At 40.9% G+C, this 23667-nt stretch overlaps 2 protein-coding genes across 6 annotated transcripts in view; both read right to left on the reverse strand.

Moving 5' to 3' along the window:
* phldb2b (pleckstrin homology-like domain, family B, member 2b) overlaps nucleotides 1-11341 on the reverse strand; it is a 40518-nt gene extending 29177 nt beyond the window's left edge. For 3 of the 5 annotated variants that reach the window (XM_020087423.2, XM_020087422.2, XM_069512836.1), the window contains exons 1-5: nucleotides 11074-11249; nucleotides 3808-3864; nucleotides 3537-3660; nucleotides 2413-2511; nucleotides 1942-2025 (exon numbers count right to left, since the gene is read on the reverse strand). In XM_020087423.2, coding sequence (XP_019942982.2) covers nucleotides 1942-2025; nucleotides 2413-2511; nucleotides 3537-3660; nucleotides 3808-3864; nucleotides 11074-11106 — 397 coding nt within the window. In that variant the 5' untranslated portion in view covers nucleotides 11107-11249. Of the gene's footprint in view, nucleotides 1-1941; nucleotides 2026-2412; nucleotides 2512-3536; nucleotides 3661-3807; nucleotides 3865-11073 lie in introns of all 5 variants that reach the window. The other 2 variants (XM_069512833.1, XM_020087424.2) reach the window with 1 other exon arrangement.
* A 4078-nt stretch (nucleotides 11342-15419) lies between these two features.
* Nucleotides 15420-22985, reverse strand: plcxd2 (phosphatidylinositol-specific phospholipase C, X domain containing 2). The gene is made up of 8 exons (XM_020087407.2): nucleotides 22230-22985; nucleotides 21636-21772; nucleotides 21365-21484; nucleotides 20479-20532; nucleotides 20200-20355; nucleotides 18855-18965; nucleotides 18454-18584; nucleotides 15420-17003 (listed from the first exon to the last, which is right to left on the reverse strand). The coding sequence occupies exons 1-8, from the start codon at nucleotides 22330-22332 to the stop codon at nucleotides 16844-16846; spliced, it is 972 nt and encodes a 323-aa protein (XP_019942966.2). The 5' UTR covers nucleotides 22333-22985; the 3' UTR covers nucleotides 15420-16843.
* Nucleotides 22986-23667: the final 682 nt, after the last annotated feature.

The raw sequence follows: 23667 nt of genomic DNA on the forward strand, positions 1-23667 counted from the left end.
GCAGTTATTGGCCCACAGTGGTTTTAATTGCCATCTTTTCTGTGTTTATCATGTTGTATGAACACATGTGCTTGTACAAGGGGCAGATTTAACCAGGGGGAGATTAGGGTCCGGGCCCGGGCCCCCCATATTCTTGGAATAACAGAGAATTATAGAAGCAAAATGAAGCATTTTTAAGTGTTGAATGATTGCACCCTCTCTCATATGTGATTTGATCATGTAGTAATAATATCTATAATATTTAAGATTAACCTACCTGAAGTATTTACATCCTAAGTATACAGTCTTCTTTTTTACTCCAGAGTTTAACATATTGACAGAAAGATATTAAAAGGTCTGCTTCCTTGGGAAAACTGTATCCCCATTGGAAAAACTGTGTAGATATAAAGGCTACTGGACTGTTCATTATCTCCATTCAATATCTACGCTGCTATTGCTTTGAGGGTTGCAGGGGGAGAGGGAACTAATCCTCACTCATTGGGTGAAAGGCAGGGTGCACGCTGGACAGGTCACAAGCGTATTGCATGGCCAACATACAGAGACGTTCACACTCCAATCAAACTAAGCTCCAATCTACATGTCTTAGGACTGTGGGAGAAAGTCGGAGTAACTGGAGAAAACCCACACATACACAGAGTGACCTTAACTGGGATTCGAATCTGGAATGTTCCTGCTGTGAGGTCGGGATCTCAAGCTGATCCAGTGAGTTAGGAGTGAAGCTGATGTGATTCCAGGTCAAGTCCCAAGTACAGAGTAGATCACTTCCTAAACATAGCTAATCATCTCCAGACTCTGTGTAAATGTGTGTGTGTGTTTGTGTGGTTGGAGTAACTCAACCTAGAGTGCACCCTCTCTCTCTCTCTTTCACTCTCTCTCTCACTTGCTGCATGATTTTCCAAACCATGCCCTTTTGACTCTTTTTTAACCCCTTGCTTCCCTTTGTTCATCCTTTCTATTTCAATCCATCCCCTCCCCACTCCTGCTACTTCACAATACCCCGGCCTTCTGTGTGTGGACACACCGAGATGATGTCAATATTTGAATCGGCCAGGCACGGTGGGAGGATAAATAGGCCTGTCAATATTTAACTCCAAACAGGGCAGGGCACACAGAGCACAGTGAAAAGAGGAAAGGATGGACACACAGGGAAGCAAAAAGTTGGTGTAATGCAAAAAATGTGTCTGTTAAATACAAAAGGGAAAGTGAGATGAAGGGAAGCAGAGCGGAAAGTTTAACAGACGGCAAAACACTGAAAGTGAATGAGGTCTGCAGCTGCAAAAATCCTGGGACGTTGGGGGAAGAGAGAAGAGGAGAGAGGACAGACTGATTAACTAATCAAGATACAGGCAGAGAATAATCAGACACAGGCATGTGGGCAGGGCTGCAGAAAGATAGGAGAAGAAAATATGGGAGGCTTGTCTCTCTCTCTCCCTCTCTCTCTCTCTCTCTCTCTCTCTCTGTTGTTTTCTGCAGTCTAATGTACAGTTGAAGAGTGCATCCTCTGCAGTTTCTGGAAGCTGTGACTCATTGTAGCAGCGCACTGTTCTAAATCATGACCAAATTTAAACCAAACCAGTGGTGCACGTACATGCACTGCAACACACATACACATAGGTTTGGAAGAAACACACACATGGGCCCATATATTTATGTGCACGCACGCACACATGCACAAATATACTTGTTGTTGCAGAATGTCAGTGTAATGTCAACTGTGCACATACATGGCTTTAGGGAATGCACGTTACCCAAACCACAAACCAACCCCACTCTGTCTCACACTCACACACACACACACACACACACACACACACACACACACACACACACACACACACAGATGCACACTTCTGATGCAATCAAATCAACTTCAGTCCACCTCTTTACTATTATTTACCAGTAGGTGGCAATATTTCAAAGCTTGTACACAGAAGCTCTCACCCTGTGTCAGTGGCGTAGGTGCAGTGATCTGGACTCCATCCAAACTGCAGAGGTGACCACAGGGGTCCAGGGTGACCACCCCTCCTGTGGTATTGGATATGAGGAGAGGCTCAGCATTAAACACACTTTCAAAATTTGAAGGGCAGGTGTAAGATCACACAATCAATTTTTAATTATATCATAGTACACTTGCACAAAACCATACTCATTAAAACTTTTTTAATCTGAAACACAATGTACCACAGAGAAATATCAACTGAATTAAGAGTGCAATTAATCACTAACATGAGATAAGATAAGATTGCACAGACTTGTAAGAGTTGCCTAGGAGTCAATGGCCCTTCCACACTTAGCGATGTAAAAATGTAAGCTAGGTTAAGCGAATCTAGTCAGTGTGATATGAGAAGAATTTTGAGTCCGAGGCCGACCAGTATTACAAATTCAATTGAAAGAAAGTGAAATGAGACAAACCTTCATTGAAGATGAGGCAGTGCTCCGCCTCGATGCCCGCCCCCTGGATGGTGATATCCTGAGGAATTGGAGCATCATCCCGACCGATGCGAGTCACCCCTGGAACATCAATAAATACATGTGATCATCATTTGAGTAAAAATATAGGATGTATACTATACAGATAAAACCAGGCTTGATGGTGCACTAGACACCATCTGAACCAAATACTCATGGACAGCATCATTGCAATGAAAAAACTAAACCAATGTCTGAAAGCCTTTAATTTAGTGGCACTGTGAATTAGAACTGGTTATTCTTCTTCTTCAGTGGACACATTGTGGAGGAAAATAGACCCCCAGTTGTCCTCAAACGGCTCGTTCACATTGTTGGCATTCCTCAGTGAAATGGAAGGTCACATCAAGAAGGGAGAACGTTTGTTGCGAGGCTTATACAACAAACAATAAAGAAGTAAAACATTTAAATGTCACAATGCTGAGTTTGCCATGAGTGACCTTGACCTTTGACCTCTGACCACCAAAATCAAATCAGATCATCCTCAGATCCAACAGAACATTCATATAAAATTTGAAGAAATTCCCTCAAGGTGTTCTTGAGATATTGTGTTTAAAAATGGGGTGGATGGACAACCTGAAAACATAATGATGAAACATAATACACTGGATGTCGGTCTTCCGTTGATTGGAAGTAGGGGATTTCACTCGATGTACGAATCACTGCCATGAAACCGTGCAATGTGAGTCATTTACAACTGTTTGGGTTGTTTTCATCATTTTTATTGTTAACTGTGTGCAGTAGCTCAAGAGTGGGGTAATTTTCTTTCCCCATTAAAAATAAACAGAAATAACCAGGGATGTTTATGCAGTAATTTGTACGTAAGTATGGGTTTCAGTCCTCCTGTGTGGCTTTATTATGACTTAGGATAGAATAACACTTTCCCTTAGTGTGCCACTCCCAGCACACGTCTCCAGAAACCATGGAAATGAAGCTATGTGTGGGGAGAGACAGTGAACCAAAAAGGGGAAAGCAGAGAAGGACAGACAGGGAAAGAAAACAAAAAGGGAGGGATAAGGAGGAGGATCTGGCAGGTGAGAGTGTAATCCTACCACGAGGAGTTTGTTTACCTTCTTTCAGCGGCAGCAGCGTAATGGCCACACTCAGCCTCCCGCTGCCCAAGCTAACTAGATGAGGCGTCGCTGTCTGGACCTTCAGCCCCTTCCCTGTGTCGATCAGGTCCAGGTTTGGAGACTGCAAGAACAAGTGAGAGAGGAAATGTGAATTTGGTTTATTCAGAAACCTTGTATCTAATATTCCATTATTTGTGAATTAATGACATAACTAATGCATTTGTGTGAGTGTGTGTGTGTGTGTGTGTGTGTGTGTGTAATGTCTTACCTTGGATTCAACTGGAGACATCTGATCTGACTCTGGTTGGAACATCCTCTCAGAGTCCTGCAGCAAAAAGCAAATCATGTAAAGTTTTCATGTTGAAAGTTTAGACACTCATGTAAGGACACAAATATTATTGATGTGAAAGCAAAGTAAAGAATAAGTTGTACACTTCTGCACAGATGTTTATACCCATATATAGCTACACTTACTTATAAACACACACAAAAAACTATGAGTGGCATGTTCAGTTCCCACATGAGAGTAACTCCCTGTGTGAAAGTCTTCCAGGGGAAGAAAACCACTGGAGAGTAAAATTACAAACACACACGAATGCCGGCTTGTATTGGGAATAAATGCTCCACGAAAACACAGTACCCATGACTTGTTGGTCACACGCACATGTATCTGTAGGTTATCTTCAACTACATACTATACCGCTATTTAATTTAAGTGAGTTTTTCCTGCTCCCCAGAGGATATACATTTTAATGCCCCCCCCACGAGATGTTTAGCGCCACCTTGTGGCAGCAAGAATTAGATGGTCACTCTGCGAGCACACACCTCCTCGAAGGCCATTTGGGCACTTTATCACCATATTGCATTTAGAAGTTTTGAAATAAGACATCGGGATCATTATCTAGATTCTAGATCAACAACAAATTTCACCTGTTAGTAGATGAATTTTGTTTTATCTCTGCATTTTCACAGCCAAAGAAGATATGTTATTACCCCTGTCCATTTGTTTGGTATGTTTGTTTGTTTGTAAGTAAGATCATGCAAACATAAGTGAAGAGATTTCCACAAACTTGCTAGGATGTAATACGGATCAGGAAAGAACCAAGTAATTAGAGAGCAGATCCAATATTATTTTCAAACAGGCTTGTCAACAGGGAATATTCAACTTGGGCAAGATTAGACATGCATAAAAGGAATAGAATGATAAACCATTAAAAGAAATAAAAAAGAACGAAGTGAAAATGCCTTCAGAAAATGTGTCTGTAAGTTGTAAACACACTCAGATCCAATGTCAAGACCTGCCGTGCCCATAGAGTCCAAAGAAGACAGAAACAGTCTGTCAGGTTTCTATTTGTATCAGCTGGAGTAAAAAGCTTCTCATCATAGCACAGATGATTGCTGCTCATAGGAAACCACCCACACCACATCTGTTTTAGCACTGTCTGTCATCTCTTCCTTTCTTTCCTCACCACCACTTTCTTACCATTCGCCTTTTGTTTTTTATTTGCTTTTCCTTCCTGATGCTTAATTACTCCTCTATTACTTCGACAGTTTTTTTCGTATTCTTAATTTTCTCTATCTCCTTGCCCCCATCCTCGCTCACTCTCCCCTCCTTCCCTTTCTTTCCTCCAATCACCAGCAGAGGAAGTGCATATTAAAGTCAGCCTCCGTTGCACTTCCTCTAATTCAGTGCTAGCTTCCTTTCTGAGTCCACTTCCTTTTGCTGGCTTGACACCCTTATTGCCTTCACACACATACACACACACACACACACACACACACCACCCTTGTAGCTCTTATACCCACACATACAAAAGCTGACTCACAAACATCCACAAATACGGTCACACATCAGCTCTTTTTGTTATCACATGAAGATATGAGGCCCGACATTCCACTGAGTTTTTTCTTTTCCCATCTTTGGTGTAGACAAAGCAAACACACTTCGTATGATGGCAACATAAGCTTGACAAGTGTTACGAAGTCCAGATGAGAAATCGGGGACAAAGTCAAATCTCAAAGTTCAAGGAAGACTGTTGTGAAAAACTGTGACAAAGCTCTTTCCTCCTCTTTCTCTCCTCCCAATTCTTTCCTTCCTGAACGTCCTTTTCCGGACAGGCTCCTCGACTCTCCCCCTTGTCTCCTCTCCTTACTCTATTGTTCCCAAACTTTGTGTCTCTGTCGTTCTCTTTCTTTCTTTGATGAGCTCCAGTCTGGGCAGGTCAGGACACGTCTCCCTGGCCCTGTTGCATGCTCTAGTTAAAGTAGAGCAGTGAAGTATGTCAACCCATCCCCTCCTCGATTTTCAGATGCTGGCTCCGGCATCCTCGAGTTTTCCTCAGGTTCTCAGATCCAAAAAACAAATCTGATGCTATCAGGGCCTTTGAACTACTTGATGGTTAGAGTAAATGTGGGCATAAAGAGTAAAACTGCTATAAACACAAATAATGTGGTGTACTTTTGGTAGACCTTTGCTGTCATTTAAAGCTGCTCTAATAAATAACAAAAAAGATTAACATAACAATAGAAGAGTAAACCCACAGACTGCTATCTGTCAACTCTGCTGGTTCCTGGAGATCTACACACCCTGTTAGCTTCTTTCAGCTCATTGTTTTGGGTTTTACATGGTTCAACATGTTGTGTTTCAGTCTTAACGATGGACTGTCTTAGATGGACACAGGACTGCTCCCCACTACTGGTGTCTTTTATGTAAACACTGCCTTCTCCATGTTCTGACCAAACTAAAATATCAAAGTGAATATCAAATGATTTTTTGCCAAAGATGGCAATACTATCATGGCAATAGTATCATGGTCCCGCAGATATGTCCACTCAAACAAACCGGAGTCAGTGTCAGCCGTCAATCATGACATGTTACCTAATTTTTATAGCATCGAATAACTAAGTAAAAATGACCACATGAAAACATCACAGAAAACATTTCTACTTCAACTTCTAACTTGATGTTTAAAACTCTCTCACGCTCTTGTGCCACAGATTTTTCTGTCACAATGCAATCTGGGAGAAATAAGCATGCTTCAAAACATGTAATCAATAAAAAACGATATGTGGCAGCCTGAAGAAAACCCAACAGATTAAAAAGACTAACTGAAGTGAATCATTTAACAATATTTAACGGTATGTTTTTCCATTTATGGAAAAATCCTAAACCCTGACCTCATACTTTGAATGCCTGTAATCCTAAATCTGGTGTACATCTGAACTTTTAATAATGAAAGACTGACTGAAGTAACTTTGAAAATACAAAATGTTTTTGAAAATCTGCAGCCACAAACTCTCTTTGATCCCATCTGCGGAACAGCTGAGTCGCCCCCAAAAATGCTGAGTTTACCCTGTATCTGGAGACAGAGAGATACATGAACTAATGAAAAAAAAAGGGGAAAGTGATGAAAGACAGAGAGAGAATCCATGAAACGAGAAGGGAAAGACCCTGCAATCCTGTGCTACCACTTCTTCATCCCCTGCCTATATCCCTCTGTCTACTACCTCTACTTCTTCTGTATTTCCTCTCCATCTGTTTTGTCTTTTCCTCCTGTTTTGTTTTCCTTTGGCATTATTTCTGCTGTCTGTTTGCACTCCCATGACCACATCTTAGTGCCATTTCAACCACCATTGTTAATGTCACTGATTTGGAATGATGAGCACATAGTTGTCATGATAGAGTCTATTGTCTATTTTTATCCATCCATGGCTATTTTGCTGTAGCTGTAGTAATATCTTCAGTATGGGCGATTTAAAATAGGAACTTTGGCATCTTTGGTCTGTGCATGAAAATGCCTTTTGAATATTTTGGCGTTGTGAGCGATCAAGACAAGGGGACAAACATCAACGATTTCAAAAGCAGAAAGCACAGAAGATTATGCAACAGGCAAGTCATCAGAATTGCTTTTTCCCTACTTTTAAGGCAGATATCTGATGTTGGCCATCTGCTTCTTCACTGCATCTGGCTGCCTTATTAAAGGGGCTCACAGTGGCCTGAGGCTGGAGGGTCTTTTGAAGCAGGCGCCTCTTCAAATGATGGCCATGATCCGGAAAATATGCCATAAAAGGACATTAAGGTTCAAATGACAAAGCCAGTGACAGGAGCAAAAGAGGAAATCAGGAGATGTAATGTAAACTAGTGATCATAGATGGTAAATAAAGATGGAACGACTACTCTTAAAATGTGAAGCCAAAGTGTTTTGATCACCACCCAATGGCTGGCGGCCATAAGCCTTGCCTCCTCAATGTTACTGGATGGGACTCGAACCAAACCAAAAAGTCAAAGCACATGTTAAATAGATTTTTCTCAAAGATGGTTTCTGTCATCTTAGGTAATTATTTAAAGCTGTAAAAACAAAGTGAAATGTAATGAGTGACAGCTGAGATTGGTTCGAGCATGACCTTGCTACCTTGGTTCCAACTCCTGGAGCCCTCTAGTGTCTGTAGTCACCATAACAGGAGCAAACGAGGAAAGCAGGAGTCGCTGGTATGTAACAATTATTAAGTCTTTTTGGTGAAAAAACAGGTTTGTGTGATGGCTTAGCAAAAACATTGGAGTTAAACATATAAACTGTATCTGGTATTATAGACGAGAGACATTATTTACAAAGAAAACAAAGCACTACATGAGTTACAGACACTAAATCAGGTTTATGCATAGTAACAGTGAAAATAATGTGCCTGCATTATATCTCTGTATTGTGTAGTTCTTATGCACATGCTTGGGTGTTATACATGTGGTATAATCATGCATGCCTTTATTTCCACACGTTTTCAGCTGCTCTTTAAAATACGAGTGGATGGCATCACCTGGTTATTACAGGATCTCCTCCTTCCTTCTGTCTTCCTCACTTTATTTTTTTTGATACAAAGCCAAAACAGTCCTCCGCTTCTTCTTTCACTCCCAGTCTCATATATTTTTTTGAGTATTGCCTTTGTTTAATCTGTTTTGCTTGTTTCTTTGTCTGGCTTCTCTTTCTGTTTTTATCTCCCCCTCTCTCCATCTCTCTGTTCCTCACCAACATCCCCTCCCCTCACATTCCAGTGTCACCCTCTCCTCCTCCCACCTGACAAAGCCAGTATTGTATCACAGATGCTGGTTAATATGGAGTCGTCTCAGGCGACCTTGTATGGAACAACTCACGGGGCTAAATCAGCTTCAACAGGACTTTAATTAGTTTAATATGAGCCTGAGTCATTCAGACACACACGACACAGATAACAAGCCCTTCAAACACACAGACTATAATAACACTGTACTTCTCAGTCCCTTATACCATAAAAAACTTTTGCATTTAATTATAGTAAGTATTCAGACCCGTTCACTTTTTCACATTTTATGTTGCCTTATGTTAAAATGGTTTAAATAGATTATTTCCCCCTCGTCAATCTACGGTCAATACCCCATAAGTGCAAAGTGAAAATGTGTTCATCTGAAATATCACTTGATACAGGTACTCAGATCCTTTACTCAGGACGTCGTTGAAGCACTGTCTGCAGAAATTACAGCCTCAAATCTTTCTGGGTATGACAACAAGCTTTGCACATCTGGATTTGTAGATTATTTTCTTTGCAGATGTTCTTGAGCTGTCCATCAGTGGAGTTCGAGCAATTCACCAGAGGTGTTTAATTGGTTTCAAGTCATCTCTCGGACTCAGCAACTCAAGGACATTCAAAGAGCTGCCATTCAACTGCTCCTGTTGTCATGGCTGTGTATTTAGGGTCAGCGTCCTGTTGGAAGGTGAACCTTTGACGCACTCTGAGGTCCCGACCACTAGATGAAGGGCCAACATACAGAGATAAACAACCATTCACGCTCACATTCACACCTACGGACAATCCAGAGTCTTCAATTAACTTTAACCCAGTGTCTATGGGTTGTGGTTGGAGAAAACCGACGCACACGCAGGGAGAACATGAAGCCAGGCCGGGATTTGAACCTTGCTCCGATGCAAAAATGTTAACCACTAGAACACCTTGCTGCCCTGACATTATTTTTGTTCTGCAAAAATACATTTCTTGTTCCATGCCATAACTCGATGGTTGGCAGAGGTGGTAATTGTAGTTTCTGTTAAAGACATTTGTAAAAAATGTCTAAAATTACAGCTTTAGCTCGGTCATGGGGTGATGCATGCACGGATGTGGGCATACAATGAGTTGAAACAAGCACAACAGAATGTAAAAAAGTGAAAGGGTCAGAATACTTATTTTCTTGACACCAAACATACAATGTGTGTGCGTATATGTTTGGTGTAAGCTCAGCGAACTGACCTTGACACAACCCGACCTTCAACTCCTGCTAAACACAAATACGTATCAGCATTGTTAAAACCAATTCAAACTCTCTGACACATTTCTTTCATTTACCAAAAGGCAAGATTCTCACAGGACTCAAAGTCCATTGTTCTTGAAAATGACTCAGAGTAGGAGGAAATCTAAATCAAAGTTGTACTGAGAGTGTGTGTCTTTGAAAACGTCCACATGTGGAGGGACACATAACCCATATTAGTCACATGGCCGACATGGTGAAATGAAATGATAGATAGAAAAGGAAAGATTATGGCAGAAAGGTGGAATGTGAGATAAGAAGAGACAAACAGAGCGTGTACAGGAAGACTAGTGCACAAAACAAATGAATGAAATCCGAGAGTTAAGAATCCAGGAATGAAGGGAAGTGTGATCCTTTTCCACAAAAATGACAGTAAACCAAGAATTTACTTTCATACATCAAAATTTTATCTAGAATAAAAAAATATGTTACTACTATCAAATTAATTTGGTTTAGTTTTAAGTTTCGCTGTGGAAATAATGTGCTTTTGTGAAATGGAGGATAAAAAGGATAGAAATATACAATCATAGCTGCATGGTTGAAAGGTATATTTTAGTGCTTGAGCATCTGTATTGATTTATATGTACATGCATATTTGCACACATACCACATACCAGATGTTTATCAGGCCTGGAGTTAATAATGTCCTGACTCCTCATGATGGAAAAGTCATGTCAAACTGATTTCCTCATCATGGTCAGCGCCAACTTGACAGGTTCAACATTTGCTGAGTATTCTGATGGAGCGCTGCTTTTATAAAGCCACATTCTGAATTTGTACACTTTTTTTAAACATAGCTGAGGAATTAGCCTAATGATACTACATCTAGAGCCATACCTTAGATACACAGATAGACCTCAGGTACTCTGCTCCACATGCAATTACACATCATGCATATTCTTCATCTGTGATACTGTGTTTATATCATAAGCCTAAACTTGTGCCTGAGTGGCTGATCTGTCAAATATTGCTTTTGCATATGGAGTAAGGATTTCTCTTATTCACACACCAATACAAAATATCCTGTAAACCATTTATATTCACAAACAATTGAAATCAAGGGCAATATTGAAAAAAAATATTAATGTGATTCCAATATCAGAAAAAAATCTCCTGTGTTTAAATTTCTATGGACAAAATCTGCAAATCAAATTTAACCTCATTAGCCCAATGAGAGTCATACACAGTGGAAAATGAGCTCACCATTATTGAAGCAGGACTGGCAACTTCTGTCATGGTTACGCAGCAGCTCCCAGATCCAGGATTGTGTCGCCTGACAAAAACTCCAGAGACAAATATTCCCTCACTTCTCCCCTTTGGTGATCACGGTCTCACACATTCCCAATGAGCCACCTCTGGATGCCGATAGGGAAAGACTGCAGCTCCCTGACAACACTGACATGAACACACACTTCAAACATAGCACACACAAACGTGAAAAAGCCAGCGGCCTCTGCCAATTGCGACGTGTAGAGGAATGCAACAACAGCTGGAAAGTTGAGCAGGAGAGGGAACAAGGGGAGGGAGGGAGTCTCCCTCTCTCTCCCTCTCTCTCTCTCTCTCTCTCTCTTACACACACACACACACACACACACAAAGAATAAGGTGCAGGTGTTAACAGACCACCTACACTTGACCTCTCATTTTGATTGCTTCAAAGGGAGAAGCCTTCAGAGGTGGAGACAAGGGGGGAGAAAAGAAAGAGGGACAAAGAAAGAGAGAGAAAGAAAGAAAGAGAGAGAGGGAAGGAAAGGGAGAGAGAGGGAGAGAGAGCATTCTTTCAGAACTACTTGGCAGCAATGATAAGAAACCATGATAAGACGCATGTTTTGCTAATGATATTACAACAGGAATGCAGACTAGTCGGCTTTTCACACAACACAGTCCAGTCTTAATACTTACATTTTGGTACAGTCACCTTTACCCTGTCTACACTGAAGCAGATATTTCACAATAAAATGAACTTTTACATGCAAACAATGTTTTAAGTCACTGAAATAGAGATTTTCATGCTTTTCACAGTAAAGATTTTTAAAAACTCCAGTTTCTGAATTATAAAAGAAGTGCCCCTCCTGTTTCTTTAGCTAATACATGTGACAATTTGTTGTTTTCTGAGCTTTTTTTTTACACGACAAGGAAGAATTTTTCTAAATTTGGTCAATACTGTGCAGCTTTGCTCAAAGCTGTAGAGCTAACAGGAAGCAAGGAATTACTTAAATGTGCATCTCACTGAATCAGGAAGTCTGCATGGATGTTGACACATAACTGGCCCCCTCTGTGTAAATTGTGGCCCCTATATGGCTTCCAATTTCAAAAAATCCTAGATCCGCCACTGTCAAATAGAAAAACAAGGTAGTGGGTGAGGTCTTCTGGTGAAAGACTGTGTAATGAGTCTCACTCGCCAGTGAGTCAACTTGGCATTAGCAAGTATGACCACAAGGCAACCAGGCAACACTGTTTACTGCCTAGCCTGAGCAACATTTAATTCTCAATATCAGTGACCACAACCACTTGCTGACAATGAGTGCATCACATAGACATTAAACAACTGAAGGACTGGACATCAATGGGATGAGGAGCTTAAGTCAATATTTTCTTCGTTCTTACCAAAGAGCAATTGAAAAGAATCATCTGTGAGAATATTAGAACAGACAAAAGTAACATGACAGGGACACGTATATTTTGGGGAAGAACCAGTTCCTGTCACAACCATAGACTGTATATGGTCTCAACAAAATCCACTTTACATGCTCACTTGAAACAAACATTAGTATCTTATAGCAAACATGGTCAATCCCCTTATCTTCTATTGGCAAAGACTATGCTTTATAACAATAGTATTGGGTTTGTAGTGAGAATCCATTTGAGGGAGCTCATATTCTTCAGCAAAGAAACTAACGTGGCTTTTAATTTCACTGTGCAAAAGCCTTCATAATGAAACAGGGGCAGTTAAATATATGATCGAATCCAAGAACGTACCTCAAGACAGACCCAACGTAACCACTCCTCTGACAAGAATGCACATTTATCAGGAGGACTTAGAGTTCATAAGCCTGGTTCACTAGCTTTCCTCAAAATAGCAGTTATATAGATGATGAGAATCAGAATGTTGAAATATAAAATTAAATGAACCTAGTTTAACCAGCAGAATGTTTTTTTTCCTCCCTGACAAAACATTTGTATTTTACACACACACACACACATAATCTGCAGGGGGATATGCAGGCAGGCGGTCCTTTTAAGTTATGTGCACTATCTGTAAAATCTCTGCTTCATGTACGGTCATGCAGGTTTGCCAGTAGGCCTGTATCAGTAGTAGGTCATTTCATTTAGCAGAGGTTCATGTACTCTCAATGGTTTCATGAAACATACATGACGGACAACTATACCCAAGTCATATTCAGCCCGTGAGACAAATTGATCCAAGAAAATATAGTAATACAAAAAATGCAATTCAGAAATACAAAAAACTCTGATGACAGAATTTTTTTATTTGCCTTTGACTTTTTTATTTGGTCCATGTAACAATAGTTTAAGTCATAAATCCAGCCTCCTCACTCTGCCTCCTTCATTTTTCCGGGAAGTTGTTTTTTAGTTATTTGGTAATAAAAACGAGTTGAAATATAATAATTTACAGCAGAGACAGAATTGTAATTTATCAAGTGTGCGTATCAGCTGGACTTCGTTACCCCAGCTCCATCCCCCAATCGCCAACCACACAGAAAACTGATGGTGACGTTCATATCTGCACTATTTTGGCTTTGTTCCTGGAAAGTGAGGGGAAGTGGCGAACAATCATCCATCTTTATATACAGTCTATGATTATGAATCAATCTTTTCAGCCGATTCCGCAAAAAAAAACACTTATGTGCAAGTGACAGAACCCTCTGGTGGCTGTAGTCATTATGACAGGAGTAAAAAAGGAAATCGGGAGACTTGATGTCATCATAAAGTCTGTTTGGTGAGGATGGTTGGAGAAAGTGGAAATGCGCTATGTCTTTACATACAGTCTATGGAGCTGAGCTGTGTGTCCAACAGGTCCTCATCTGTAGAAACTTCTAAAATTTGCTTCTGTTCACTGACTTCTCAGCTCTTTGCCCATTTTAGGCGTTAACTCAATGTTGACAGAAGCCCAAAGTCTTAAATTGGAAACAGCTTCATGTTATCAGGATAAAACTCTTTCAGTTCCTTTTGATTTCTTTCTTGTCAAGTGTTTCCAGAAGCTATTTGCTGGCTGACGTGAGAGCTGGTGAGCTTTCCCAGTGACATCATCCCAATCGCCCATGGGTTCGACAGCATTCCCGAGTCAATTCCCCAGCTCCCATGTGATCCCAGGAGGCCGAGCAGCGAGTCTGGAGCTGTTTGGAAAAGGATTCTACCCGTCGTTAGGAGACTCAGCCAAATTAGGATGTGAACAGGTTTTTAATAGCCATTAATTAGATGCCTACATCCCATTCTATTTTTCCAGTGCATGAAACAGTTGCTGTACCACCTAACATCAATTTGCTTCAGTACAAATTGAATTATTGAAAACAAATTATTATTGAATTATAGCCTTTATTACGTCATTGGTGGAAGGGTTTGAGCATTTGTGTGGGTGGAACTATTCAAACTGCTTGTTTTTAACAACATCTCCATTACAGATAATTGGATGAAATTGACATTGTTTGCGGCTTAGGAGGAAGTGAGGTCTTTCTGTTTCTTCCCTCTGTTTGAGATACAAGTCATAAGATACTGTGCATTACCATTTGTTTTTACAGCTGTTTCAATACTTTAGTCATCATGGTCTAAATGAGAGCACTAATTAATCTGTGTGTGATTTATGTTAATGGCCTGGTTCGCTCCGCTCACTGACATCACTTGTGTGGATGTACAGTTGCTTCAGAAAGCCTTCACACTCTTCACACTCCATTGTGTTATGGATTTGATGTGAATGAGTAAAGTGCCATTGTTTTGCCCATCAATCTACACTTAATAAAAATGTTTTTTCTTAGACTCGGACCACAGGGGTAAAGGGAATTTGTTTTTCAAAGAGGTTTTGATCCAAACTGAGAGCAAGACTCTGACTGACCCCTGGTTGTCTCCATTTCCTCGCTCTATCCAGAAATTAAGCCAAACTATCCTGAATACGAACGTTGCCATCTTGAGCCGATGACATCACTCAGATCCAGAATCTGCACAGTAGCGATCGGTGGATCGATGGAGCAGCGGTATCGAGGTCAAGCCGATACTCGTGCTCAACCAATCGCCAGTCGGTCTCAGCAGTCAATCAAGATGTTTCACCCTGTTTCTATATCATCAATTAACTAATTAAAACTTGACTTACAGGAAAAGTTAACACTTGAACATACCTGAAGTACATAAAATAACAGAAACCACTTTAGAACCATTTATTTCACTTATTTTTATTACTTCAGGAATAGAGAGCAAGAGCGAGAGCGAGAGCGAGAGAGAGAGAGAGAGAGAGAGAGAGAGAGAGGGCTGCATACTCCTCTGCTTCTCACTTGCCTGCCATGGTATGTGTAATTAGTGCACTATTTAGATGTGTGTGTGTGTGTGTGTGTGTGTGCACTGGATTTGCTTGGTGATCACACTCATCTGTGCAAACAACATGGCCTTGACAGAACAAGTTAATTCACTCAAACTGAAATTACTCGGGGAGATAAATAATGGAAGGCAAATTAAAAAGATGTCTCTGTTAGATGATACCACTGCTGAAGGAACCCTCTCTGCATCCTCCGACTGATCGATACTCGAGGGGATTCTTTCCCTCTCACTTTCTAGTCGTCAGAGATCTGTCATTTTTCTTCCTTTCATCTCGGCTGAATGAAGGCATACGTCTGTGAGTTACTTTCATCTTCTGCTGTCTTCTTTCTGTCCTCTCCGTCTTTCCGTTGACTCTGACCACAGGAATGAAGGTTGACTGCCACAGCACTCCTATCTATGTCACACATAGTAATCACCGAGCCCATAATGAACGCACACTAAACAGAGTAACACACACCAAGAGAGATAGAAAACAATTCAGTCTGCATTCCCTATTGTTTAAAGAGCTCTTTCTATATGATGCATGAATGTTTTATGGAGCCTGCTGCACATTGACATATGCTGGACGCGGCCATATCCTGACTTTTTCTGTGTCTCCATGTCCGCAAATAGCAAAAACACTATAAACATTAACATTTATTGCTGTGTGCATATGGCTGCATATGTTTTATGAGGATTGTGGCACTGGTTCCACACATATTTGGCTTTCCCACTGTAATCCTGTAATTTATTTAATTCTGTGGAACGTATAAAAAGATGCCAGCGTTTGTATCTCTAGTTAAACTATATCAACAAACCACAGTGGATTCACTTTACTAAACAAGGAAACAAAAAAAAGGAAAAATGTTAACTTCTAATTTTGTCTTGTGGTCATTTTAGTTTTTGAAAAACACCTTATTGGTGTGTTTGGAATACAAGGTAAACAGATTGCATCACGATCACGTCACTCTCATAGACATGAAAAACTTGGATGTAATGTACAAATTCCTAAGACACTGACGTCTACAATATTTACTTTTGGTATTTCAATATGTAATCGTGGCTTAAACTGCCCAGAATCAGGTCTAGTTCAAGTCTAGTGCCACACTGTAGTTCAGAACAGTAGCTCTTCTGGTTCAGGAAGCCGGGGATCATGGGAAACATCCGCTGTTCAGTTATGTTTCAGTTCAGTTAGAGCTCGAGAGAATGACGGAGCCCCGACAGAATTCATCACCATGAGTGGCTGCAGAGGGCGCTGTTGCTCAGTAAAAGTTACACAGCGTTGCTTTAACGTGTCAGCTGATGATAAAAATCCTCATTTGAATCAGTGATGGAGGAAAACACATCATTATTAAAACTAACTTCACAGAATCTTGCTCCCAGTGTTCCAGCACTCACACACACTTTGGGTCAGCGGCACACACTCGTCCCGCTCTTCAAACATGTGTCATCTTGCTTTGCGCTGCTGCTCGGACAACAGCAGGTTATTGAGTTTGATGACAATGTTGGCAAAGTCCGTGAGCTCCACAAAGTCTGAGGTGATGATGTTAACGCCGTCCTTCCCCGGCCTCTGAGCCTCCACCCATGAGATGATGGTCGGCAGGTTTCTAGAGCCACGGAAAATGAGAGATGGATGGAGATTAGATTTGAGAGTTGATTATTGGTGGATTTGATTGATTTTGAATTTTAGAGGTTTCTGTAGTTGTTGGTTTCTCAGGTATATTGCTCTACATTAGAGGAACTGAGTAAAAGCAGAAATCCACCATCAGATTAAGCTGTTGATAGGATTTTGAAATATTTTGACGGCTTACAACGTGGGGGAAAGAGAGCGACGTTTGTGTCTGTCAGAGGGAGACGTCTGTGCCACTATTGTTCCCAAATCAAGCCTCTGAGACACTTTCTGTTTTTGGTTCCTGGCACACACAGACACACACACAAACACACAAACACACAAACAGGCACAGACACACACATGCCACGACTGAAACTGTATCACTTCCAACACCCTGTGAATTCTCTGCTATGTTTGAGCTGCCAGCAGAACAAAACCAGGAAGTCAGAATGTTTACACAGCAGCGATAAACAATCCCATTTCCTCAGAAGGGCAAAATTAGGCCACCTCCTGTCTCGCCACAGCGTCCAGTCAGGACTTTCATATATACCCAGCACCACCGGTGGATATGGTCGGTATGGACTCAAGTCAGGATTTCCAACGTCTTGATGAGTGGAAATTTTTGCGCAAATAACTCAGACCTTATCTAGGAAATAAGATTTCTCTTCTGAGAGATGAAATGGGTTAGCCTATGGTTTGAGCCCCTATGGTTTGATGACTATAGATTATTCCCATCGGATAAAACAGTAAGGAGACACAATATTGTAACAAACAATCTAAACACATGTGCTTGGATAGGATTTTTACAATATCAAAATATTAATATCAAACACACACCCACACTGGTGTCACTGCAACACTACTTGACATATGTTCTAAGAAGTAGAATCCTGGAAAGTTTTTGTTTACATTGTGTTTTTCAAAATCAATAAGTTCCACCTTTTTTTCAAGGACATGCACACAACTGGCAAACCTCTCATTCCTTGCAGGCATTTGCAGCATTTGCTATACTGACCCCTCCTGGCCATAGATGACAGTGAATAAATGAAGGAGAAAAAGTGGAGTTTCCAACAGTAATAAGGTGAGGTTAGGGTTTGTAATAAAAATAATAACATGTTTAATAGCGTGAATTTAAAATAAATAAATCCTCGAGTAAAAGTATGGTCTCCCTCTTGCAATGTGGTTTAAATGATTAAAAAAAGCGAATTTTTGTCACACTGCTGATGTGGTTTGCAAAATCCAGGAGTCCAGGATGAGACCCAGGTTTTTTTTACTTCAGATTTGGTCAGCAGAGCCAGATCAACACTGCTTATAATTACATGTGTAAAACTGATGTATCAGAACCAACAATGCTCATTTTTCTAGTTCAACACATGTGACATTTTCCACCATTCCTCTCTCTGTCACATTTTCCAATAAATAAAACCAGACTTAAGGTGACTGACCTCTCCACCAGGTAGTTACGCAGCCCCCAGACCAGGCCCTTGGCCACAGTGTTGGGCCTGGGCGTGAGGATGGCCTGCGACACGTGGAAGGAGCCCTGTTTGGCTCTCTCCTTCAGTGTCCTTTGCAGGAACTGCAGATATGAGAATGTAAAATGGAAGAAATCTCATCTAAACATGACTTTAATGTATATAATTGTATATGATTAAAATTAATACACAGATCCAGATCAGTGGGTGGTTCCATTGTGACATGGGATGTTTTTTAAGTTTTCACTTAATTCACAGGTAATAAATAATGGATCTTGACAGAAAAACTCCTTGGCCTTACTGCAGATATGTGCCAGCTTTAATATACATTTTTTTTTTTATGAATTTAGCACATCTGGCTATAGTTTTCTGACCTGTATGAGCTTGTTGGGTTCAGTGGTGTTGGCCCACGGAGCAGGGATCTTGTTGCCGGGCCACATGATGGGGTTGCCCTGACCAGAGGGATGATGGTAGAACACTATTACCTGAGGAGAGCAGAAAATGAAAGACCCTTAACGACAGCACAGGCAGGACTTGAGTTTCTGATGCATGTAGGTCATGAAAATGTTTCTAATTCCCTTATTCATTGCATCTTCACACACTGGAGCCCTTATGTGTCTGTTTGTAACCTTGAATCCAATCTCACTGTAAGATAATCTATAACCCTCTATTTTCAGTGATCTCACACACCTTCACACTAATGCATAATGTCTATCCATCCATTATCCCTTGAGGGTCATGAGGAGAACAGGCAGGTTGCCGGCGCATCACAGGTCAAAAACGACCATTCACTCTCAAATTCAGACCTACAGTCAGTTTTGAATCAACGATCGATCTTAACCCAAGTCTTTGAATAATACACTGACACTGAACCCACACTGACACTGGGAGAACAAATAAACTCCACACAGAAAGGCCCCGGTCCAGCTGGGATTCAAACCTTCTTGCTGTGAGAAGAAAAACTATTTGATCCATGTTACAATCCCTTGGCCACCTGGCCTTGACAGAATGAGAAATGGATTATTCTGTGTTCATGTATTCAACAACAATCTCATTCTACAAACCACAGCCATGCACAATCTAACCACTGACTTGGCTCTTTTCTGAAGTTAATTATTTACTTTATTCCTAAATAAACAATGTACTATCTTCCTTCATCCTGTGTTTTCCCTAATATTTTGTCATGGCTCTAGATTCGGGTCGTGACACCCGTGTCAGAACAGTCACACACAGAGCAGGAAGTGAAGGCTGCCCTCTTCAACTCTCTCTTCTTTGCCAACTAAGTCAATCACAGATTAGGGTCATAGGATCAGATTTAACTGATAGCGGGCGATCTGCAGGAAACACACGAATGCGACAATGCAGGTGTAACGTGACACTATCTGCATCTAAAGCAGTAACCACAAGCACCCACAGGAAGGATATTAAGCGGGGGCGTGAGAGAAGGAGTGAGAAGTGGAGGAAGAAAAGAGAGGGAAAAAACAATAGAGGAATGACTTGAAGAAATGCTGAATACGATGAAGTGAGGTGAGAGAAGGTGCGATGGATGGAAGAATGTGTGTTAATAGGATGACGCTCGCTACTAATTCCTGCCCAGGAGAGTTAAAGGCAGCACAAGGGTTAAAAGCATCATTTTATATGATGTGCTTATTGTGATTTCTCCAAATTCCAAAACAGTGAAATGTTGTAACCACTTTCATTGATGAACCCAGATCTCACCTGATGTTTTTTCTCCCACAGGTAATCCAGAGTAACACTTTCCACCACACAGTTGTTACAAAGCTTGCTGCCAAACACTTCCCGGAGCATGTTGATGAGGTACACGTGATGCTCTGCGCCCATCGCGTAGTAGTGGTTGAAGTCCAGGAACACGACCTAAAACCCATCAAACCTTACCTTCAATCAGTCAATCTTCCAAAACTCACACTGGTCATGATTATATTTAAATCTGTGTTTTTTTTCATTTAAAAATACATACATTTGAAAAGTTCTTCCCACCTCTTTCCTGTGTCTGCTTAAGAAGGAGTTGATTTCCAGCAGACCGTCGCTGACCTTTGGGGAGAACAGAAGATGTTGAGGATCCTTTGTGTGCTCAGAATTACTCATTTAAAAATGTGACTGCTTAATACAATTTTGGTTTACTGGCAATTTCAGAGCCCTGTATGCTTTTAAAAAATGCACCATATGTTATATACTGGAATGCAAAGGACCACTGCATTATAAAACTAGAAGGGTACTCAGACAGCTCTTAGAAATTCAACAAAACACTCACACATTCCCTAAATATGTCTCATTATTTCCCTACCAAGTTCCATGAATCATTCCCTGGGAAAATGGAGATAAGGTTGAAAAATACCCAACTTCACAATATCAAGGAAAAAATAAATACCGGATCCATCTCTGCTTTGTATCAGCATCAAAACTTGGGTTTTCCCTGACCCATTCCACATCCTTCCACCACGTTTTGTGGATATCTGCTTTGTACTTTTTGTGTGTTCTTGCTTACAAACATACAGACCAACCAACAAACCATGGACATTGGCGGATGTAATGAAGCATCAACTGAAGTGGCTTGATAATTGTAGAAACAAAACAGTGTGTGGGTCAGGCACATGTCGGTATGACCAATTTCAGAGGAGGGACGTTTGAAAGTAAATAAACAACATTCGATCCCTGGTCAAGGCCAACACCATCCCACACAATCAGCTGCAAACAAAGAGTATAACAGGAGCAAAAACATTGATTAGAAAATAGAAAACACCTATTTAAGCTATATTGAAATGTAATTTTGATCAATTCAGATATGTAGTCAAAATCAAAGTTTATAAAAGAGAAGAGAGACGCTTGAACAGGGACAACGTCAGCAAACGTGTGCTCTGCTCACCTTGTGTCCAAAGAGGCCGTGGATGAAGTAAATCTCGTTTCCTGGCTCACCTGGTTTGGAGGAGACCCTGAGATCAAAGTAGCGAATTCCAGCGTCCAGTTGCTCCTTGAAAGTCAGATTCTATAGGAATACACATCACATCACATGTTAGGCGCACAACTGACAACACAACACATCTGCTGGACTGTAAAACACATGCACAACATTTAAAATATGCCCCAAATAGGTCAGTTCACAAATCTTCTGCAACCTGCTGGTTTGTGAGCGGTACCTGTGTCATGGACCACTTCACCATGACTTTCTTGGCCAGGACGCTGAACATGGTGGCCAAGTATTTGACGTAAGCCTTCTGATCTGGGCCCACGGGAGCATGCACATCCACCCAGAAGGTGAAAGAATCATGGGATCCTATTTAGAAAACATGTGAGGATGGTAAAGGAAATACAATAGGAAAAGAAAAGAACAAGATGCTGAGAAGGAAAGGGGGCACTGGGAAGGAAAACTGTGACAGAACATATGGGACAGACATGCAAGAAAATAAAAAGACTGAAGTAATGATGCAAAGGAAAAACTGTGAATAACACACAAACACCCTAACCTCAAGCAACCAACACCTTATCCCTAACCCCTTAACCATGACTAATTCATGCATAACCCTCATTTGAAACTAACCACAGTTCACATCTTACTCCTATAACCTTAACCATCCAAACTAAATGCCTACCCAGGCCTTTGAAAAGGTGAGGACAAGCAAAATGTCCTCAATCCATAAGGTCCAGCTTAAACACACAAACACTTCTCTTATGTTGTCCTTATTCATACAGTGATGGAGAGAAGGGCACATCTTTACGCGCTCCAGGCTCACCTGGCACGGCGAGGTGTTTCAGGGGCATGGCACTGAGCTTGGAGGGAAGTGAACCCATCCAGTCGGCATTGACATCGCCGATCCCGGCTGGTCTCGTCTTCATGTCAGAACCGGCCTGTCAGCAGTACCCTCCTCAGGAAACCGCTCTCCGGCAAGGACGCGCTCCCAGTAGATAAAAAACAATCACAGAGGGCATCTTGGAACGTTACAATGTTAATTCAAAATAGTTTTACATCCAGGTGGGGTCCTCTCCTCGCCCGGTTTCTAGTCAGGCTATAGCATGCTGTTGCGCTGCGTAAAGCTCCAACCGGCAAACCAGGCATACGTTGACAGGACCAGCGAGTGGTTAACGACCGTGATAATCCTCTTATGGCAAAATCCCCCTTGTTATCCCCCCTTCTCCTGCTTTTTGTCTTAACCTGTCTCGTGTGTGTGTGAGCGAAGACCCTCCATGGGTTCACACCGACACACTAACACAAAACAGACAGGTCTGAGTAATCCCTCAGGTAAAAGGTGAGTTGCTCTTTAACTGGCGTGGGACGATTAAGAGGACGTGCATGAGCAGAACTAAACAACCAATCCTCAAAGACTCTTCCTCTAGAAAACAGAAAATAGTTTCTAAAAAATATTTTTTATGAAAACATAAATCTTATCTCGGTGCTGCTTGTCGACGTTTGATTGTGCACACGAGCACATTCCCCTGTCCCCATGGGTGGGAGCATTAATGAAGAGGATGAGCCACACAAAGGTGAGTTTAAATAACTTATCTTTAATTAAACCTATATTTATTTACATATATATTAAAGACTAAAGACTCAGAGAGATAAAGATCTTTACCTGCTGAACAAAATTCAGTGAGTCTACATCACAACGTGTCTGTTCATTGGCTGAGATGGACAACCACAACACCGCAGCGCCATCTCCTGGCGCAGCACTTTAACTACCACTGTATTGCGGATCAAGCTCCTCCACTATATTTCAGTTTTCCCAAACATTAGCCAAAAATAGATCTTTTATGTTTTAGACTTTCAGACATGATACAATTCAACATCTTTCAGTTAGAAAAATAAACTGTTGAGTTCTGTTACTGTGGGTGTGAAACATGCAAATACAGATAAGATATATTAAACACAGGATGATTGCATGAGGAGGAATATTGTATTTGTAGGCCCATATTAGTATAAGGAGATACTGAAATATATGGTATATATATATATAGTGTAGAATTCAATATTAATAGAATATAACAATGGTACATCTATGGGAATTACACAATAAAACAAATACACATGGTATAGTATGATTGATATATGTTATATAGAAAGAAATATGCAAGTGGACACTAATGTGCATGTTTAGTATAGAATAGTACAAGTACTTGTGGTATATGAAAAACTTATATACCTTCTATCGTAAGGTTAATAGACAGAGTTTGTGT

Source organism: Paralichthys olivaceus, chromosome 17, assembly GCF_024713975.1.
Source record: "Paralichthys olivaceus isolate ysfri-2021 chromosome 17, ASM2471397v2, whole genome shotgun sequence".
In the NCBI taxonomy this organism is placed as follows: Eukaryota; Metazoa; Chordata; class Actinopteri; order Pleuronectiformes; family Paralichthyidae; genus Paralichthys; species Paralichthys olivaceus.